Source organism: Dendropsophus ebraccatus, chromosome 10, assembly GCF_027789765.1.
Source record: "Dendropsophus ebraccatus isolate aDenEbr1 chromosome 10, aDenEbr1.pat, whole genome shotgun sequence".
Lineage (NCBI taxonomy): Eukaryota > Metazoa > Chordata > Amphibia > Anura > Hylidae > Dendropsophus > Dendropsophus ebraccatus.
In genome coordinates, this window is record NC_091463.1 from 39,122,457 (window position 1) to 39,145,316 (window position 22,860).

The 22,860-nt window shown below is 43.0% G+C and overlaps 1 protein-coding gene across 1 annotated transcript in view; it reads left to right on the forward strand.

Moving 5' to 3' along the window:
- NALF2 (NALCN channel auxiliary factor 2) overlaps nt 1-22,860 on the forward strand; it is a 162,777-nt gene that overhangs the window by 125,938 nt on the left and 13,979 nt on the right. Inside the window, exon 2 of the mRNA XM_069985925.1 lies at nt 14,933-15,104. Within this exon, the coding sequence (XP_069842026.1) occupies nt 14,933-15,104 (172 nt within the window). The remainder of the gene's footprint in view (nt 1-14,932; nt 15,105-22,860) is intronic.

Here is a 22,860-nt window from a genome sequence, read left to right on the forward strand (position 1 = left end):
ATCCTGGCAGATCACCCACAGCTTGCACTCGCATGGTGGACATGCGCATCTCCGCTGGTCCCATAGGCTTCATTCTATGGTTTGCCAGATTCCGCCGTCCGCCTGAAGAATAAACCCACTCATTCTTCAGGCAGACTGCGGAATCTGGCGAGCCATAGAATGAAGCCTTTGGGATTAGCGGAGATGCACGTGTCCACCAGCATCTGCAAGCGGGGACGAGCTGCAGAATCCGCGTCAGGTGATCCACCGGGATTCTGTAGTGTGCCAACCTTCAGCCACTTTGACAAACATCACTTCTTCCAAAAATCTGCAACAGATTTTTACAACCAGCAACCCAGAAGAACTTCATAATTCCTCACACTTTTCTAACCCTATTGCCTTGGGCGGACGGGACTCTTTACTATGAGACTTCTCCAGACTGGGCCCTTCCTGTTGCCCATTCCTCATATACTCTCCTCCAAGCCTCCACCCCCCTAACTTTGCCCCCCAATGCTGATCAATCCCCTGACACCCTGCACTTCTCATCCTACCCTCGACATGGGCCACCTCCATTAACCTGTGGTCTATTACAGGGCCTGCTGGAAAAGCAAATATGTTGTTTTCTTTTTACTATTCTTATGTTATTCATCTGTCACCATAAATTATCAATTGATGTTATTGTACAAATTGTTACATATAAAGTGGAGAGGTAAATATCTCTAAATGAGACCTAAGGTTGTTTTATGCTGTCCTATCTAAAAGCCCTATTACACGGGCCGATGGTGAGGAGCAAGCAAGTGGCAACCTGTCAGATCATCGCTTGCTTGTTCCTTGTTCCCCACTTGCTGCCGGCTCAATTACACAGTGAGTGGGTAAGAGCTGGGGGGGCCACATGGAGCTGCGGGAGGGGCTCCCCGTATGATCTGTAGATCGTCCGGGGAGCCCATAGGAGACAGGAGCTATTACACCAAGCGATAATCGCTTGGTGTAATAGGGCCTTTAGTCGCAAGAACGCCGAAACACATTCTGTTTTCTAAGTGTGGAATATAGGTAATTCTAGAGAATCTGTTTAGCATGTGTTGTGTTTAGAGATAAGCGAACCTCGAGCATGCTCGAGTCCATCCGAATCCGATCATTCGGCATTTAATTAGCGGTGGCTGCTGAAGTTGGATAAAGCCCTAAGGCTATGTGGAAAACATGGATATAGCCATTGGCTGTATCCATGTTTTCCAGACAACTTTAGGGCTTTATCCAACTTCAGCAGCCACCGCTAATCTAATGGCGAATTATCGGGTTTGGATGGACACTAGCATGCTCGAGGTTCGCTCATCTCTAGTTGTGTTCTTATCTCAAGGTAAACCCAGGAAGCTATCCATATAAGAAGGCTGCAAGAAAACACCTTATTATTCTTTAATCAATGAGAATACTGTCATTCGGTATAAATATTTAATTCTGTTTCCCCTAAGTGAATCTTTCAGGATGACAAACACCCTTTCATTCTAAAATGAGTCACAAAGTCTGATAAAGAAGGAAAAAAATGTTATTAAACATGGTAAGGGACCCATGATAGTGCCCCCAGAGATAAGCGGGGATCCAGCACTGATGGGATCTAACAATCTGCATTTATTTCATGCTTCTATTGTTATCTTACCAATAAAGCCGTGTCTGCTGGAACAAATGCATCTGTATTGCTGTATTAGCGTAGAAATGCTATACCTCCAATCCCGTATATTGTATGTTCACCAATATAGTAGCTACTACTCTGGAAGTAATTGAGCTACTTAACAGGTCTGGACTGGCAGATTGGGGATCTTGGAGTAAGGTTGCACAATGGAGACAACAGCTTGGCATAATGCTCCATTCTGTCTTGCAGATAAAGTGTACTGCCACCCATTGCAATGTATTTATTATTGTCTATACATTCTAAGAATGACCTAGCTATTTTGAGTAGTATTGTAATGGTCCTTGTAAGACAAACTTGACAAACAAATGGAGTGCTCACCAGGTGTACACCAATCAACATATAACAAGCAAGTGTTACCCATCCTAGTCCAGCACAGCTGCTGCACCACCACTCCCCATCTTCCAGTTCCTGTGACATCACAGCCCCACAAGAACTGCTGGCTGAGCCAAGTAGTGACTGTGATGTTGTGATGTCACAGGAACCAGAAGATACAGTAGACCAGTGGGAAACAGGGTGCAGCAGCTGTGCTGTGTGCTGTATCAGGATGGATGAGTGGCATTGTTAGTTATGCATGCATTTCCCCTCCCCCCTTATTTTTTATTTTTATTTTGCCCAAGCAACCCCTTTAAATCACCTGCTTAATAGTGTGTAGGCCCCCCCTCAAGTCACAAAAACAGATCTGAATTGTCAAGTCATGGACTCCTCAAGACCTCTGAAGTCTTATGTTAACTGGCACAAGGATGTTATCAGCAGTGAAACTCCCCCAGAGCCCCCAAGTAAAGTAGGGCATGGCTTTGGGAGGGGGGACCTATAGCCAACACAGTCTTGGCTGTATAATGGTATATACTTGAGCACAGGTGGTTCTGGAGGGAGGAGTATATGCCTGTTGTATTCCTATACTAACTTCCTGTCTTGTCTCTCTCTTCTCTCTCACAAAAAGATCTGAAGAAAAACATTTCCCTCCCACCAACCCATATTTAAATTTTTACTTTACAACTGCCATATGCCGGGATAACTATGCGGCGTTGTGGCAGCTAGGTGGGTGTTGGGTCACTTGGGCACTTGTCACAGTGGCCAGGAGTAGTGTAGGAACCCACCCTCGAACAAACAGGCACTGCGATTGAGGTAGAGCAGTGATTTTCAACCAGTGTGCCGCGGCACACTAGTGTGCCGCGACACATGGTCGGGTGTGCCGCGGGGAAAGTTCCCCAAACGATGGTGCCCCTGTGTTTTGTTCCCCGGCAATGCGCAGCGTTCAGTGGCGGATTATAATGTGGGCGGTTGCGTGGTGCGCTGCGGCGGGCCGTGATGCACGCATTCAATCAACGTGTGCGGTACAGCCCGCCGCAGCGCACCGCGCTCCCGGTCTCCGCTGATTGGAGGAGCACGTCTGGGCCCTACGGGCGGCCAGTAGGTGAGACGGACAGAAGCGGCGACCATCTCGGAGGAGGTGAGGAGGAAGGGGGGGGGGGGGGGAGAAAACTGGGGATGGGGGAGAGAAACAGCGGAGAGAAACAGGGGGGAGAGGTTTGGAGAGAAGCACAGGAGAGAAGTATGGGGGAGAGAAGCACAGGAGAGAAGCAGGGGCGAGAAGTATGGTGGAGAGAAGCACAGGAAAGAAGCATGGGGGAGAGAAGCAAAGGAGAGAAGCATGGGGGAGAGAAGCACAGGAGAGAAGCAGGGGGGAGAAGTATGGTGGAGAGAAGCATGGGGAGAGAGGCACAGGAGAGAAGCAGGGGGGAGAAGTATGGTGGAGAGAAGCACAGGAGAGAAGCAGGGGGGAGTAGTATGGTGGAGAGAAACACAGGGGGGAGAAGAAAACAGGTCCAGGTTTCACACTGAGTGAGTATAAATACATTTAGAATCTATATTATTAACTATATGTATAATATGTACTGTTTTAGTGTCATTTTGTGCCATTTTGGTTGTGGGTGTGCCCCGGGATTTTTTAAGTATAAAAAGTGTGCCGCGGCTCAAAAAAGGTTGAAAATCACTGAGGTAGAGGATAACCTAAGTGTAAAGTGTGGGTGTGGGTACGACCAAAATAGGCCAGAGTAACCAGGGATAACCTTCTTTACTGAAGGAACATCAGTGCAATACAACACAGTTGTAACTTGGGGTGCAGATGCAGGCAAGAGGTAGAGGTAGGGATGTGTCTTGGCAGCCTTGTCGAAGCAGTTATGTACTCTGCCAGGATAGTGTTGAGTAGTAGACGTTGAAGAAGGTAGAATACTTGTACTCACGTTTAGATGTGCTATCCGACCGCCCTCTGTCGTAACCAGTTCACTAAGTGCCAGGTTGGGTAATACAAGTCCCAGGCCTTTACAACTGGGCGTAGCAGACTTTCCAAGACATCCCAGAAGAGCCGGGCAGACAGTAGGATGTCAGCTTTCCCACAATTTGTCCTACTGTAGTGAGTACCTAACTGTGGTGGTTACTGCCCTTTGGTAAAGAAGGATCCCAGGCGTGGACAAGGTTTTCCTCAGACGACAGGTTCCTCTTCCAAGGGGTTTAGCACTGCATGTTAATGCAGGGTCCTTGCATAGAAGGAATCTGTGCTTGCTTAAGTGTCTCTTCCTCCCCACCTCTACTGACAAAAGACTAGAAGGACCTACCTCCCAGAACTAACCTCCCTTTTACAGGGGTAAACTAAGCTCGCTTGTAATTGGTGGGGCTGTGGACAGAGCAGAGTGAAGAAGTATGGGTGGAAAAAGTGAGGGAAAGAACCTGCACCTGTGACAGGATAAAACAGAACATGTGACATAAGACAGTTAACCCATTCTACCTTCAGCTGTGCTCTATACATAGCATAAAATACTGTAGACAGTGACACCTAGTGGGGAAAATACATAGTGACATCTCCTTCATCCCCTTTATGCGATACCTGACAGAGATACTTTACTCAGGTGTAATAGAACTTAGACATCGGTAACGATGTCCTTGCAGCCCTCGCTCAACGATCATCGGGCCGTGGAATAGGCCCAGTAAACGAGCGGCGATCTAGCAGATCGCGGCTCGTTTACTTCAATGATCTGGCCCTCATCGGCCCGTGGAATAGGACCCTTAGTGTTTGATTTTTGTGTTGATTCTCCATATTTTTATATTTGGATAACATATAATTGAAATAAAAAAAAAAAATGTTGGCATAACAAATTATCAGGATCAGCATTTGCAGTAACAAGAGAATTACGAGGGTGGCCATTTTTTGCATTGGAGCCTATGGTTGAAGCCTGACTGATCAGTGAGCACAGGGCGCAGCAGTTAGTGGGGTCTTATTGTCTGGAGGAGGAAATGTAAGCAGGGCTGTAGGGAGGGGGGGGCAGGGGGAGGCATCTGCCCCGGGCGCAGAGACCAGGGGTGGGCGCCATCACAGGGAGTAGAGAGAAGGGTCAGGATTAGGCAGCCTGGAAGCCTCCTGCCCTCTGTCAGTGTGGGGAGACAGGAGACGATTTTAACTTGATCAAAGGAGCTATTTCCCATACTGTCCTGTCTTCTGGCTGCTGTTTAGCTATAATTTGCACAAAATCGCTGCATTTTTACCGAGATTTCGTGCAAATGAGGGCTAAACTGGAGCCAGGAGACAGTACAGCAAAGTTACTGTGTACCTTGACATGTGACTATGATGTCACCGCAGGTCCTGTATGTACACTGCACTATGAAGGAGGAAGAAAGAAAATATAGGTGTGTGGGAGGAGTCTGGGGAGGGGGGTGAAGGGTGATACAAGAGTCATTTTTCTAAATTATTTCTATTTTGAATTTTGTGATGGAATACCTTAATGGAGGTATTGCTGCTGTTGTCTCCGCTGCTGAGTGGAGTTGATCGAACCTCGGGAAATCCTAGTTTGGATCGAACTCGAACATTCCCGAACCTTCTGCATTAGATTGCTGATGCCTGCCTGGTCCGTGGGGAAGGAGTGCCTGAGTACTGCCTGGAATTCTGGGATTTAGCCTAGGTAATAGTCTAGGTAATAGGCTTAATCCCGGAATTGCAGGCGGTACCTGGGCACTCTCCTCCCCCACGGACCAGCAAAGCATCAGCAATCTAATGTGGCAGGTTTGTGAATGTTCGAGTTCGATCCAACCTAGGATTTCCCGAGGTTCGATCAACTCTACTGCTGAGCATACCTGTGCATTAGGAGACGGCACAATAGAATCACATTACACTGGGTGTCACACTGGAGATAGATCAGGAAGCTTCGCCTCCTAATTCACAGGTACAGACAGCAGGGAGCGGAGACAACGGTGCCTCCTCAGGTACAGACAGCAGGGAGCGGAGACAACGGCGCCTCCTCAGGTACAGACAGCAAGGAGCGGAGACAACAGCGCCTCCTCAGGTACAGACAGCAGGGAGCAGAGACAACGGCGCCTCCTCAGGTACAGACAGCAGGGAGCGGAGACAATGGCGCCTCCGTTAAGGTACTTAGGGACCAAATTTTAAATGGGAAAAATGGAAGTACTTATATATATGTTATATACCAGCAGTGAAGGGACAACATGGGCCCCCGTGTGCTTACTGCGCACACAAGGGGGGGGGCACCAAATTGAATCTTTGACCCGGTTGCAGGAGAGCCTAGCAACACCTCTGAATGTAAGGACTGAGTTTATGCACTGTTGGAATGCTCTGTTATAAGGAGGGTGCGCACAGGGAGTTGGACTATCTGCTGAATATGTCCTGTATCTCCCTGTTCTGTAGCGCCAGGGTCCTAGGTTTTAATCTGACCAAAAGCATTGCTTTACCTCCACTTGCTTGTGTACAGCAATATGGAATAGGTTCCCAGTGCTAAAAAATCTAGGGGAATAATATGTGTACACCTGCAATGAGCATATGTCCTTCCGCCCCTGTCTTATGTGCTCTTAGAATCACTTGTCCCCAACACAACAGTTACCAGTATCAGGGTGACTATGCACTCCTGACTGATTTGGTTCATGTAGCCTGTGATTTACGGGGTCATGGCGGTCAGTGCTGTTAATTTGGTTTACATTTTGTTCAATTTTAATTAAAATAATTGTTATCCTTTTTCTAATAATATATAAAATCTTTTAAAACATGATATGCCTAACTCTAAACTACAGAAAAAAAGGCTTCAAAATCTCATCCTGATAGCTCTACACTCACCAAGAAATGATCAGTCATTTATTAAAGTATGCCCCCTAGTGGGGGAAAGGAAAACAGTTTAGTAGATGCTATAGTATTGGAAACTCTATCCAAGTAAATTACTGCTCAATAATTTGATTCAGTTTGTAGAAAACTACTTAACGCTCTTAATGTTCTGCAATAATATACAGATGAAAGCCTAGCAGCATCTTACTGTTTATGGAATGAAGAAAAAAATCATAGAAAAAAACTGTTTAAAATGAACATTGCAGCTGGATGCTGTCTATCCCAATCTAATCATCTGAGGTCTATGCTGTTGTCAGGAAGGACCAGCTTTAGGTTGATGTTGGCAAATTTGTGTGCGTGTTTTTATTTATTTCTATTAAGAAAACAAAAAAAATCTACCACACAGGATCTTACTTTAGAAGAAAGAAAGACAGCTGTACAATTTGCAATGATGGAAATTTGGGTGCTTGCTGGTTTAACTTTTTTTTTTTTTTCCTAATCTGCAAGTTTAGTCTAGTTTAGTTTAGTCTGGCATGTTTGGATTGTTCCAACAAGCAATCCCATGTGCAATTGATCATACATATTCTGGTAAATAGTTTAACCCTTTCAGACGAGTGCTGCGGAATCTGTTGGCGCTATATAAATAAAAATTATTTTTATTATTAACATAGATGTATGTCTAGGATTGCTGCATGTTAAGACAACCCCACGCACATGTACGTGAATGAATTAAACTGTTGGCACGCAAAGTCGTGCAGTGATTTAGCTTTAAGGGATGTCAGTGAGTGGTGAGAGGTCCCAGCAACTAGCCAGGGTCCTACCACCACACGCCTTGGCCAGGGATTGCTGCATTTGTTCTGTCATTACAGATGGACCAATCGCAGTGTAAGTGTCAGAAAGGCTGGCTTCTCACAGCTCTTCCTGCTCTGATCTAATCCGTAGTGTGCAAAAGGAAATCAGAGCCAGGAGTGCTGCACAGCGCCGCAGTACAGTTATGGGGGGAAAAAACACACAAATAAACCCCTTTGTACCTTGATTGTAGCCCTTGCCTGAATCTAATTATCTTCCCTGTTGCTGTATCTGACCATCACCCCTGTCTCCTGTTGGTGTAAGTGATAGTCTTCCATTTCCCCTAATAGTACCCAATGTTGCTGTACCTGATAGTCTCCTCTATCCCCCATTTCTGTACCTATAGTCACCCCTATTGCTGTACCTGATCTTCGCTCCTGTTAGTGTACCTGATGATCAACCTTGTTCATTTATGTGATCATCACTCCTGTTACTGTATCCAATCGTCACTGTTGTTAATGTACCTGTTGTCACTGTTGCTATTGTATGTGATTTGCTGCTAAACTTTATATCTCAACTAAAAGGACCTTTACAAAATAATACAAATAGACATATAGTGGACATATTGTAAAAGTAATTATTATTTCATTTGTGTTGCAAGGCTATCTTTGTTACAAGCAGAGAATTTCAAATTTCAATTTCACAAAGTAATTACATAAAAAGAGACAGGCCAGATGTGAAGAATTGGCCTTGGTCATCAATGCCAAAAATAGCTGTGGAGTAAAGGGGTTAAAGAGGCATTCCCATCTCAACTAACATACTTAAAACATTTGACAAATATATTAATTCAGCAAACTTGCCTCTATCCCCTGATATGCCGCTTTCTCCCTCCCATCATTCACAGCTCGCTGTCTAAGATACTGACCACTTCTGTGCTCTAAAAGCAGTGGACTGGAGACTGTCTATATAGCTATCGTATACATATTTTTGTATGTTAGTAGTTTGTATGTAGTTCACATTATAGGTATATACACACCTTCCAGAACTGTGCTTTTAGGGCAGAGTGGTGGTCAGTAACTTAGACAATGAGAAGGAGGCACGTTTGCTAAATTAATGTATTTATTGTTCTGAAATAAAGATGGAATACAAATGAAATACTATTGATATTTTGTCCGAAATACATCCATATTACAGATCTGTAATGGACATATTCCTATATGCTTGTGTGAAACTGACCTAAGAGAAACTACATGGGACCTGATAAAGAAGAGCAGGGAGCAGGAGGGGCCCTGTTGCCTGGAAACCTGTTGCCTGGAAACCTTTAGGTTCTCATGTAATGAAGTGTCAGTGGGTTAGTTAGAGCTAGTTATTTCATTTAAGGGTCATGGTATTAGTTTTTAATAAATAAAGTGCAGTGGATCCCCGCAGGGCTTTTCTGATGTACTTTATTGGTTATAAAAGATTGTCAGACATTTTTGTGTGGCAAGTATTCTTGCTGGATTTTCCAGTATGCTGGAAAAATCTCCTTATAAAAGCACAGCATACATTTATGGCTTTTCAAGAAAAAGAAAGAAATGATCATAATAAATTATTTGTAATATACTACTGAATTATTATGTCCAACAATAATATTCTAACATTTTTATTTCAATCACAGAGGACCTGTGGTCAGTCCAAAAATTAGGTTTAGCAAAAAAATAAATAAATGAATAATAATAAAAAAAAAAAAAAAAAAAATATATATTAATTTTATAGAGAGTGTGATCAGAAAGCAGCGAGGAGTGTATAATGTTAGGGGGTAGCCCTTACACCCCATTTTACATCAAAAACTGTGGTGGTAGTTTAACAACAAATGCTGTGTATGACACCGGCCAGAGAATGCTGCAGCCCTTGTATCAGCTTATCTCTCCAAGAACAAAAGGTTTGGCAAACAAAAATCCTGCATGCATGACCCTTTTCTCCACTGACATCATTTGATGGTGGAGAGTCATAAGGCCACCATACATCTTATACTGTGGGTTGAACCTGCAGGTGGTGGTGGGTTCAGCTGAGTTTGGTATTTAACTCCTTTGTTGTATATGTTTAGGCTTTGTTCATACTGGACAGTTTTGGTGATTTATTTTACATCAGACCAGAAGTGGATCCTATTTGAAGGATATATATGAACTAAAGCTTCCCTTTGTAGAACACAGCTAAAGCTTCCGAAATCCTTCTTTTGATGACAATGACAACTAATGCTACAGCTCATGGCCAAAATGCATCAGTTGTCATCATTTGCAAGATGTGTTCTGCTGCCAGGCCTCTCCGGCAATCCGGCGCCCCAATTGAAGTGAAGAATGCTTCGAACTGTCCCATTCAAATGAATGTGATCAGTTCAAAGATCCATTTTCCATTGGCGTTTTGATACTGCGCCAGAGGGAAATTCCAACAGATCTCCGGATCCATCCGGAACGGCACTTCGTTCTGTTAAAGGCATCCTCTTTTCTGTGAAATTGTCCATGATCACAAACCTTAATGCGGACATACTGATATGAACATGTTAGCAGCATCTATTGTAAAAACTGCTGTGGATTTTAACATTTCACAATTTTAATATTATTTTTTTTTAAGAAATGCTTTTGTTAGTAATTCATGTACTGTCGCCAACCATGGCTCACTGGCCAGAATGGTGTAGTGTTACTTTCTATTGTACACCCCATCCTATGTCTTCGTCTATTCATGGTGCGGGCGTTCTCATTCTTCTTCAATACTTCCCCTTTTTAGTTTTATTGTGTCTCTGTAGCCCTGCTGTGTGCTTTTGTTAGGTAAAACTGTATCCTGTTTGTACACAAAAAGCCCTAAACAACACTGCTGTCTACTTTAGGTCCCACGCTTTTCTAATGCATTTTTTTTCTACCACTGATTTGTAAGATTTATTCTAGCGTGTATATGACTCAGGCCCTCTCTGTCACGGATCATATCCAAATTCTCCCCCTATACTCCCACTTTGTTCTGTACAGTATCTCTGCCTTTCCTCCTCCTCAAAACCATTCACTGTCTCGCTCCTTCGGTATTCCCCTCTACTATCTGCAGTCTTCTTTAAATCATACATTAACTTGTCATGGAGGCAATTTTACCTTTATCCAATATTAGTGTGATCCTGGATCATTACATACATGTAAGTGTTCCTGTGATCCTGGGTCATTACATACATGTAAGTGTTCCTGTGATCCTGGGTCATTGCATACAGTACATGCACAATGTGGAGATATATGCTGGACATCTATTATCCAAACAGAGACCTAACAGGAGTTTTCCCTTCTAATTTTATATGGAACTCAGAAAGGTTATAAACCATTAAAGCGTACAATGTACCAGGTACATTGCTATAGGCTTTTTACATTAACAGATTAGCGCCAGGGCGGGGATGCCAGTGGCATGGTCCTTTTTTTTTTTTTTTTTTTTTTTTTTTGAACCGCTGCCCAGTTACCGTGCAAGGTGCTAATCACATGAAGCACTGGGGGTGGACCCCTCCTCAGTGTGACGATCTCCACTCCCCACTGTTATGCGGCCCCATTGATTCTAATGGAGCCGTGTGACAGATGGGTGGGGGTTTCATCACACTGGGGGCCAGTTGTTATAAAAAAAGGACTGTGCCACTGGCATTCCCGCGCCGGTCTGTTAATGTAAAAGGCCCAAAGTATTGTGCCTAGTGGTACATTCGCTTTAACACTTTGGTTACTGAAAAACCACCCTGTAACCTTTACAATTACATATGCAAAGATTTCATAGCTATAAGAGACATTAACTGTTCACTTTGCAGCTAGTCTTATGTGGGCATGCAGTTGTCTTTTGTTATCTTCCATTAGAGGTTCCATGCTGTGCCTGCTTTCTTAGATAGGCCTAGGCCTATTCAATAGAACTACAGTGAATTGCACAAATTGTACTCTAAATATTCAAGTCATTTCCAGGCGGAAAAGTAAATTTTTAATGTTATGTTTTTGAATGTTGAAATTATTGAAGTGGAATGATGATCTAACATGATAATCACATACGATAAGGCGTCTAGTCCTGGCTTGCACATCTGTGGGGCCTTGGGGGGGTGCTCAGCCTCACCTGCACATATTATCCTATATTTAACAAATGTACTTTGAAAACTAAGGCTGCATTCACATTCACACGTTCAGTGTTTTTCCCGGTCCGTGATTGTGGTCCGGCAGCAACCTCCGTGATCCGTGCAAAACAGTCCGTTTTTCATCCGTTTTGTATCCGTGTCCGTTTTTTTCATGGATCTGTGTTAAAGCATTTTAAATTACATTGATTACATCACATCCCTGTTTTTCACGGATGAACACTGATGTCACATCCCTGTACATCCGTGAAAAACACGGATCTCATTGATTTCTATGGGGAATCCTTTCCGTGCATCCGTTCCGAGTAATTGACATGTCCTATTTTTTAACGGAACGGATCACAGATCCGTGAAATCACGGACCATCTGAATAGCCCAATAGAAAGCAATGGGCTGTAAAATTGTCCGTGCACACTGATCTGTTAGCACGGACAACTTACCGGAACGTGTGAATGCAGCCTAACTCCTTTAAGTTCCATCATGGACCCTCTGATGTGTTTAAGATTTGATGAGTATTTTAGCACAGGATTTTATGCTGACATCCTCATCAAATGTGGATTCTTATTCACATGCATGGGGTCTTCCTAACACCGCAAAAAATTACTAGCAAAAAATCCATGTAAAAACCATGAAAGAATAATCTGCAAGAACTAGCATGTTACTTATGCTGGCAGATTCTGCACAGAGAAGTCAATGATTATCCTCACTTAATGGGGCTAATCCTTGTGCGGATCACGGGACATCAAGCTGCACAGTCCCAGCAGAAATCCTAGAGTTGGCCTCGGATTATTGCTCCAGATCCACTTGAAGATTTGCCTGTGGCAAACCCAACATGTGAACATCATACCCTTGGTCTTTTGCATTTGACACATCTGTATGGTTAGATCCAATTCAGATTGATCTCTCACTATTCTAGCCTGTGCTTCTGCTCCTATGTGTAACCATGATTAATGGATGTTATTTGTCACTGTGAGATTCAGTACTATGAGCATCATTAGTGTTAGGCTTTGTTCACATTAGTGCCCTGGCTTCTGGTATTACTGGAGCCATGACAGGTATGACAGGGATCCTAACAGAAAATAGCATAGAATATTATTTTTGGGCTTTTAAGAGCAGCAGGGTTAGCACAGGGTAGTCCTTAGAATGGAGCAATAGAGCGGACTGCACAATGGTAATGAGAGATGGTAACAGTCCCCTTGGGGGACCATGTTCACCTGACTCTCAGGCTCTCCTTTGTTCTTTCTGTTTATCTGCGTCTACATGTGAACATGTGGAATACCAGGATATAGTGATCTCTGAATGCTAGGGGGTACATTTCTGAAAGCTGCGCCCCTGAAAAAAATACATATTTACGCTAATGGGCGGGCAGGACATAAACCAAGCCAGAAATGCATACCTGCTCCAAGCAGGTGTAGATGTCTACGCATGTCCTACCTGCTTTACTATGAGGGTAAATGGGACAGGGCCAGTCTTGATAAATGTCTCCTAAGTGTATAGCTACCTGAATTAACACTTTATGGTTCAAATACAATAGCAGACTTGCAAATATAAAAATACCTAAATAAAGTGCAAAGGCATAAATGACAAGGCAGAAATAATGAAACATTTATTTCTAACATCTTGGAACCAATTCATATTGTAACTTGAGGGATTGCTGTATATTAGTTCCTTAAATAACTGTGACCTAAAAGAACTGATGCTATTTTGAAGGCAATAGTACTGTACACATAATGCACATGCAGTGTCGGTCTGGCCCACCAAAGGATCCTCCGGTAGGCCCCCAGCTTTAGAACCTGCACAAACACTGACTGAAATGTTGTTTTTCACTGGTTCTACATTGGTGGGTCCCCAGGTTCATTTCCTTTGGTGGGTCCCAGATACCCCAGTCCGACACTGTGCACATACACCACCTATACCTATTCTACCCAGCATTCTACCCAGTTTGTTGCGGCGCCATCATTCTGTAAGTGACGACTGGTTCTGAAGCAGGAAATGCTTTGCAGCTCATACAGTACATAATACAAGACATAATATGGAAATTAGGTTAGGTTCACACTGTGTTTTTTTAGCTATCCGTTTTTTTTTTATGAAAAACAGATTAAAAAAACGGATGCATTTGTGTGCATTCGTCTTTTCATTGACTTCCATTGCAAAAAAAACGGATCAAAACAAATGCGTTTTTCTTGACAGACACAAAAATGTAGCTGACACTACTTTTGTGTCCGTCAAAAAACTGATTTTTACAATGGAAGTCAATGGATAAACGGATCAAAACGGATGCACGCAAATGCAATGAAAAAAACGGATTGAAAAATGCAGTGTGAACCTAGCCTTAGACAGAATTTGTATAGTACTGAAACATATGGTCACAAAACTGCAGTGTGTGCCACTATAGAGTGCTGTACAGTACCGCTACTGCTTATTCAAACACTCTTTTGAAAGAGGCCTCAGTGAGACCAAAGAGTTTGGTGTCACTTAATACTTTTCCGAGCACTGATATTTGGTGAAGCTACAGCTTTATATTACTACATTGCATACAAATATGTTATTAGTAATACAATAATAATTTCTGACACCATTATTTAAAAAAAAACAAAAAAAAAAAAAACAGAATATAGCACCATTTTATTGCAGTGTCACTCTTAGTAGTTTACATGTATTGGTGTACTTACCTTCCTTACCACTAGATGGCATTTCTTGACTTTGTTTTCAAGGCAATAGAATAAGAAACAGGGGTTTTTTTTTTTTTTTGTTTTTTTCCAGGAAAAAGTTTGTGCCTGCCAGATCATTGTCTGATATGCAGACAAAACAGATGTATGTCATTCTTGTTGAATAACATATATAATATGCTGTTCTTTGCTGCTAAAAGTATTCATAGCAATATACAAAACCTATTTTCATTCCCATTCTTTCTCTTTAGAGGCAAGCTTTAAATGACAATATTTATATGGCTCAGTGTACAATTCCTCTGGGGAATGGGATGAAAGTAGTAGTAGTACACTCTTACCAGACAATACTTAATGTTTTAATGCTTCTTACGAATAAACATTAGCACTCATGATGGCTACATTGCAGTTGGGGTGTACTCTATGGTCCGTTTTTAGTCTGGATGAGGAATGAGTATGAGATTGAGCTGTGGATTAGCGTTCACATTTTATCGCTGGGCTCACATCAGAGTGGCAATAAAAGGCTTGAATGTATTTTGTCTGGAAATTATAAATGATTTGTTTACCTTTAACATCTCTTCATTGTTCTGCTTTATCCATAGGCTGTCTACAAAGCCTGGCTGTGCTCAGAGTATTTCAACGTGACCCAGCGACAGTGTCGTAATGGTATTCCCTGCAAGCAGTACTGCCTGGAGGTGCAGACCCGCTGTCCCTTCATACTACCTGACAATGATGATGTAATTTATGGAGGGTTACCTGGCTTCATCTGTACAGGTAAGGCCCATTGGGTGTTTTGCATATTTCAAACATATATGGTATCAGAAGAAACACCATACATTTACACAACGTGTTGGTGGAAAGGATGGACCAGGGCAAGGTGAGTATGCTTTATTTTGTTATTTTCTAGCCCTAGCAGGCTGTAATTTCTATTTTAAATTTAGTAATTTTAAACTAAATCAGGATGCCCCTTTATGTTTAATACTAGCACTTAAAGTGTCACTGTCGTTTATATTCTTTTTGCAGAAATCAATAGTACAGGCGATTTTTAGAAACTTTGTAATTGATTTTATTAGCTGAAAAATGCATTTTTATCATGGAAAAGCAGTTTGAAGCTCTTCCCCCCCCCCCCCCCCCCCCCCCCCCCCCCCCCCCAGTCTTCAACGTTTTCTATGAAGAGGGGAGGAGTGGTGGGAGATGAGGCACCAAAACAGGACAATAAAAAGTAAATTTACAGCTACATCACCAGGCTATCTCCTCTGAGGTCAGCACTGACCTCTCTGACCTCTGAAAACAGCTTTTACACAGTTCCCTGCTGTGTTATCCTTTGTTCTCTGCTTTCTGCTGCCGTCTAATCTCTCTCCTTCCCCCTCCCCTCTCCATAGAACAGACAGGGCCAACTGATGTAAACCACTCGAGATTTTCTGATAATGAGCAGTGGATGAGAGAGAGAAGGGGAAGGGAGGGGGGGGGGAAGTCTTTTTGAATGCAGATAATGGCATATTTGCCTAATAAACCCAATTACAAACTTTCTTAAAATCGCCTGGACTATTGATTTCTGCAAAAAAAACAACAACAACAGTGACAGTAAACTTTCTGCAGTTGTTATCCCTAGAAGAAGCAGCCAGAATTATCAAATTAGAATACAAGGCATATAATAAAAATTAATCAGTACAAAATTCTAGGTCTCCCAACAAAATTGTTTTACTGTGGGGGGTTAAAATGATTTTTGTAATGATCTATTCCCATCACTAGCCATGCCAAGGAGTGCTTATGTAGACATAGGGGGAAATTTATCAAAGGGTGCAAAATTTAGACTGGTGCAAACTGCCCACAGCAACCAATCACAGCTCAGCTTTCCTTTCAGCACTACCTAAAGCTGAGCTGTGATTGGTTGCTGTGGGCATTTTGCACCAGTCTAAATTTTACACCCTTTGATAAATCTCCCCCATAGTGTTGTTTAAACCTTGGGTTCTCTTTTATAACCTTCTCAGAAAATTATGACTATCATTTACTTTGGCAACTTAATCTGCTAAAAAGTGAAATATATACAGTGCAAGTAAACCCAAATAGTGTTTTTTTCAATATGCATAATTTATAGTTTTCCATGAGAAAAATATGAAAAAAGAAAAAACAACCCTCTTTTTGGTTATTTTACTCAGTGTAAACAGACCCTAATGTACCAACAGCCATCATTGCAATGACAGGCATCCAAAATGCAAAATGACTGGCGTAATTTTGAACACTAAGAGGGAGATTTATCACAGGGTGTAAAATATACACTGGTGTAAACTGCCCAAAGCAAGCAATCACAGCTCAGCTTCTGGCTGTGGCAAAATGAAAGCTGAGATTTGATTGGTTGCTGTGGGCAGTTTGCACCAGTCTAAATTTTACGTCCTTTGATATATCCCCTCATAAATGACAGACATAATTTCAAAAAGTTATAAATGGACAGGAAAAAATGTCATGTGAACATAGTCTTATGTTACATACTATTTTTAAATAGAACAGCCGTTGGTTTTCAATAAAATGCATTGACGTCAATTCAAAATCGGCCATTGTGTGAAAACAACGGCTGTTGTTTCATTGACTTCAAAACATATCCTTGCAGTATGGAAAGAACAGTTGTTGTTTTAATGGAAACCAACATCCGTTCTTTTCAAAAATAGTATGTTATGTGAAGATAGATCAGAGAGAGCTCCCGGCGTGAGCCCTCTCTGCAGCCCGCGGTCCCCGGTTGCTATGTGCAGCCAGGGACCGTGTGCATTAGCCGACGCGGCTGGCTAAATAACGATTCAAATGCAGCTTTCAAAGCTGACAGCTGCATTTGAATACCAGCTGTGCCCCCTGTCCCTGGTGTCTAGTGGGAGATCTCCCCCCCCCCCCCCCGCGATGCGATTGCGGAGGGGAGATCCCTTGTACTGAGCCGGCCAGGGCTCCGCTTCGCTCCGACGCTGATCCCTGCTCGGCACTCCATGTATGTAGTCTGCAGCAGACCAGTATAATGGAGCAATGATCTGATGGATCATTGCTCTATTATATACACAGCATTGATCTCAATGGGAGATCAGTGCTGTGTATATAGAAGTCCCCCAGGGGTCTTCAAATTACTGTGAGTCAGAATAAAATAAAGTGTTTTTATTAATAAAAAATCCCCTCCCTTATAACAGTTTAAATCACCCCCCTTTTCCCATTTTATAAATAAATTTAATTAATTAACATATTTGTTATCGCCGCGTGCATAATCACCCAAACTATTACTTTATCACATTCCTGATCTTGCACTGTAAACAGCGTTAGCGCAAAAACTCGCCAAAGTGAAAAATTGCGCATTTTTGTTTACATCAAATCCAGGAAAAATGTAATAAAAAGTGATCAAAAAGTCGCATATACGCAATCAAGGTCCCAAAAGAAAGAACAGATCATGGCACAAAAAAAAGACACCTCAGTCTGCCCCATAGACCAAAGAATAAAAGCGTTATAGGCATGGTAATAGAGCAATTTTAGGGAACGTTTATTTTCTGTGAAAGGTTTTATTTTTTTAAAAGCCATCAAATAATATAAAAGTTATACAAGTTACATATCGTTTTAATCGTACCAACTTGACGAACATAAATAACATGTCAGTTTTTCCATAGGACTAACGGTGTAAAAACAAAGGCCCCCCCCCTTCCCAAAAAGGAAAAGAATTACTTTTTTGTTTCAATTTCACCGTGCATATATTTTTTTCTGGGTTCGCAGCATATTTTATGCAAAAATTAAGTCTGCCATTGCAAAGTAGAAATAGTGACACAAAAAATAAGGGCTCATGTGGGTTTCTAGGTGATAAAATGCAAGTACTATGGCCTTTAAAACACAAGGAGGAAAAAACGAAAACGCGAAAACGAAAATTGGCTCCGTCCTTAAGGGGTTAAGGCGGATTTTGTTATTTTACTGTGTGTGTACATAGGCTACATATAAATGCATCCCTTGCTCCTACCATCGGCTAGGTTGTTGCAGCCTTCTCCTATCTGCGTCTGCACTGCTTGTGATCCGGCACATCTCCTTTAGTCCTCCAGTGCGGCCACTGGCTGTATCTCCGGGCCGATGGCCAGACTGGAGGAGTGGAGGAGATGTGCCAATAAGTATACATTGTTGCCTGTGATCTTTAGGCTATGCTCACACATAGTATTTCTGTCAATCTTTTTTTTTTTTTTTAACCAAAACCAGGGTTAAACAAACAAACTGGCAAATCTTTCCATTATAATTTTTCCCCGTCAGTTCCACTCCTGGTTTTAGTTGGAAAATCACTGACCAAAGGACTGACAGAAGTAATATGTGTGAACATAGGCTTAAACTGACAGTGCAGATATATTCATAACCCAGACCCCAATATATACATATCTGTGCTGTCAGTTTCCCGAGCTGCAGGAACGATATGGCCCAGGCCCCTGGATTTGTCATGTCGTGTAAAAACACTGCAAATGAACGCCGAAATATAGCATATTCCATTTACTGTTTTTATTTATTTATTTTGTACTGTAATTTATATCACACAATTTTACATTATCACAAAAGAAAATAAAAGACAGGAAACCATCACACTGTTACACAATACGAACATTTAAGACAAATGAGGCCATAAAACCAAGTGGTGAGTCAATACATGATGTTCATTACCAAAGAATCGTAGAAAGTGAAAAAAGCAGTGTCAACCACTGTCCAGTTAGGTGTAGGTATGCTATAACAATTTATCATTGTCTGCACAATAAAATACCAAGCAAGACTGCGAAAAAGAGGATATATCACAAGTTACTATACAACAGGGAAGTCAACACATTAAAGAGAACCAATCACCTGATATTAACTGTCCCTATAATAAAAGATTCTCTCTCCCTAAGTCTATTCCTGAAGATTCAGACTGCAGTCTGAATCTTATGTTTTTATCTAATCCTGTATAGCGGAGAAGTAAGGCTGGGGGCTGGAACGCAAGGGACGTAATCAAGATGGCGCCCGGCTTTACTGCACCGCTACAGAGGACTGGGTAAAGTATAAGATACAGACTGCACAGGCAGTCTGTATCTTCATGAAGTTTATTTCTGAAGATACAGACTGCCTTTTGCAGTCTGTATCTTATACTTTACCCACTCCTCTGTAGCGGTGCAGGAAAGCCGGGCGCCATCTTGATTACGTCCCTTGCGTTCCAGCGCTGGAACGCACCACTGTGACGTCATCAAGATGGCCGCGGCCCCTGCCTTACTGCTCCCGGCCTTACTGCTCCGGTATACATGATTAGGTAAAAGCATAAGATACAGACTGCACAGGCAGTCTGTATCTTCAGGGACAGACTAATAGGCCCAGTTAGGATAGACCTACACAGCGATCTCGCGCTGTATAGCGCGGGATCACTGTGTATTTACAGAGCGGCGGCAAAGGCCCTTCCCGCCGCTCGGCATGCCGGGAGCTTCCTGTCGCGCGCCGGCTCTTTTGAAAAGAGCCGGCGCGAGACAGGAAAAGAAAATGTGTATATTGCAAAAATGCGGCCATAAAAGTAATTAATCCTAATTACAAATATTAATAAAATAAGAATTTTAATCTAATTATTGAAAAAAAAAAATTAATTTTCGCCCATGATTGGTTCTCTTTAAGGACATATAGAAAGGTGGGGAGGGAAGGGTAAATAGCTAGGTGAAATGACAGGCCATTATTGACTGAAAACAAATGGGGTTTGTCAGAGTTCATTAGCAATACAATAGCCTGGAAAAGATCCAAAGAGTTTAGTGAGGCTGTCAGGTATTCATGATATTTAGTATTCTATAGACAATTGAGAAGATCAAGACAAGATAGAGGAGGTATCCGTTTCCAAGAAGTAGATGTGGAGGGATAACCTGGCGGATAACTTACCTAAGGCTTTAGGAGGAGAATTAAGAAGGGGTGTAATGGCTGGAGGCCAAAATCCCAGTGTAGTACTTCTAATATTAATGTACAGTCATGGGCAAAAGTTTTGAGTGACACAAATATAATATTTTTACATGATCTGCTGCCCTCTGGTTTTTATGTGTGTTTGTCAGATGTTTTTATCACATACAGAAATATAATTGAAATCATATTATGAGTAACAAACTCCGGCCGCCGGAGCTGATACTTCACCTGATCCCGGCTCCGGCGGTTCCCGATGTCTTCAGCAAGCCGGAGCGGGGACCAGGTGAGGTATATGCTCCAGCCAGCCGGCCGCAGCTCCGGCCACCCGCTCGCCCCACCGCAGCCCCGGCCGCCCCTCCGCAGCCCCTGCCACCCGATCGCCCCCCCCGCAGCCCCGGCTGCCCGATCGCCTCCCCCCGCCCGATCGCCCCCCCCCCCCGCAGCACCGATCGCACGCCCCCCCCCCCGCAGCACCGATCGCACGCCCCCCCGATCGTGCGATCGGTGCTGCGGGGGGGCGATCAGGGGGGCGGCCGGGGCTGCGGGGGGGGCGATCGGGCGGCCGGGGCTGCGGGCGGCTGGCTGGATCATATACTTCACCTGGTCCCCGCTCCGGCTTGCTGAAGACATCGGGAACCGCCGGAGCCGGGATCAGGTGAAGTATCAGCTCCGGCGGCCGGGGGGTTATTGGGGTGGGCTGCAGACAAACTCGCAGCAGGGATGTACATCCCTGCTGCGTGTTTGTCTGCCATTAAAAGCATAGGGCCGGGATCTGCAGCGAGTCTCGCTGCAAAAACGCAGCATGGAGACTTGCTGCAGACCCGCCAAGTGGGTTTGTAACCTAAAAATGTAAAAAAAAGCGCATTTCTCTACATTTGAAAGTCTCTGCCAATAAGGAAAATAGTAATACTACATTCATTATTTATTAATTCATATCTATAACATGTCTACTTTATTTTAAAAGCATTTGGTGAACATGCTTTTACTTATTTGGGATGTTAGAGGCCGTAAATGTTTAGTAGTAATTTTCTAAATTTTCGTGAAAATTTCAAACTCAGAAATTCTTTAGGCACCAGTTCAGTTTTGGAGTATATTTTAGAGGCTAAAAAACTAAAAAAAAAAAACACAATTCAACCCATTTTGAAATCTTCACTCTTTCAAGTGTTTAAATGTACATTCATTTAGTTATTTAACCCTTTGGGCATTTCACAGGAATAACTGCAAAGTAAGAGTGAAAAGTTAAAATTCGCATTTTCTTTCCAGAGATTCCAATGTAATCCTATGTGTTTTTTACAAAACCAATTACCGTTACTGATCCACCAATGCCGGCAATTGCCGATGTTGGACCCCCTTTGGGGGTCCAGTGGCAATTACACTGAACTGTCAGCTATCAGCTGAAAGTTTAGTTGCAGCTCCCGGACACTGTTTGTGTAGACAGTGAGCATCTGAAGCAGGTCAGTAAATTTACTGACTTCTGCTTGAAAGGGTTAAACGCCTCTTCTCCAGACTAAACAAATGTAATTCTTTTAATCTCTCCTCATAACTAAGATGTTCCATTCCCCTTATTAGTTTAGTTGCCCGTCTTTGTACCCTCTCCAGCTCTAGAACATCCTTTTTATGAATCGGATTCCAAAACTGGACGGCATAATCCAGATGAGGCCGCACCAAAGCTTTATAAAGCGGCAATATTATATCCCTGTCTCGAGTCCATGCCTGTTTTAATGCATGACAATATCCTGCTGGCCTTAGAAGCAGCTGACTGACATTGTGTGCTGTTCTGTAGTTTATTATCTACAAGTACACCCAGATCCTTCTCCATCCGTGACTCTCCCAGTGTAACTCCCCGCAGGACATATGATGCATGGGGGTTATTAGTACCCAGGTGCATAACTTTACATTTATCCACATTAAACCTAATTTGCCAAGTGGATGCCCAAACACTCAGTGTGTCTAAGTCAGCTTGTAAGATCTGCACATCCTCCATAGACTGTACTGTACTACAAAGTCAAACTGCTCTTGGACGGTTGGGAGAAGTTGCTCTTGGAGGACATTCTGGTACCATTCTTTATTCATGGCTGTGTTTTTAGGCAAGACTGTGAGAGAGCCGATTCCCTTGGCTGAAAAGCAACCCCACACATGAATGGTTTCTGGATGCTTTACAGTTGGCATGAGACAAGACTGGTGGTAGAGCTCACCTCGTCTTCTCCGAATAAGCTTTTTTCCAGATGTCCCAAAGAATCAGAAAGGGGATTCATCAGAGAAAATGACTTTACCCCAGACCTCAGCAGTCCCCTCCCTGTACCTTTTGCAGAATATCACTCTGTCCCTGATGTTTTTTCAGGAGAGAAGTGGCTTCTTTGCTGCCCTACTTGAGACCAGGCCTTGCTCCAAGAGTCTCCGCCTCACAGTGCTCGAAGATGCACTCACACCTGCCTGCTGCCATTCTTGAGCAAGCTCTGCACTGCTGGTAGCCCGATCCCGCAGCTGAAACACTTTTAGGGTACAAACACACACAGCGTATACGCAGCAGATATGCAGCAGATCTGCAGCAGATTTGATGGTGCAGATTTGATGCTGTGTTCAGTTATTTAGATCTAATCTGCTGCATATTTGCTATGTATTTGCTGCGTAT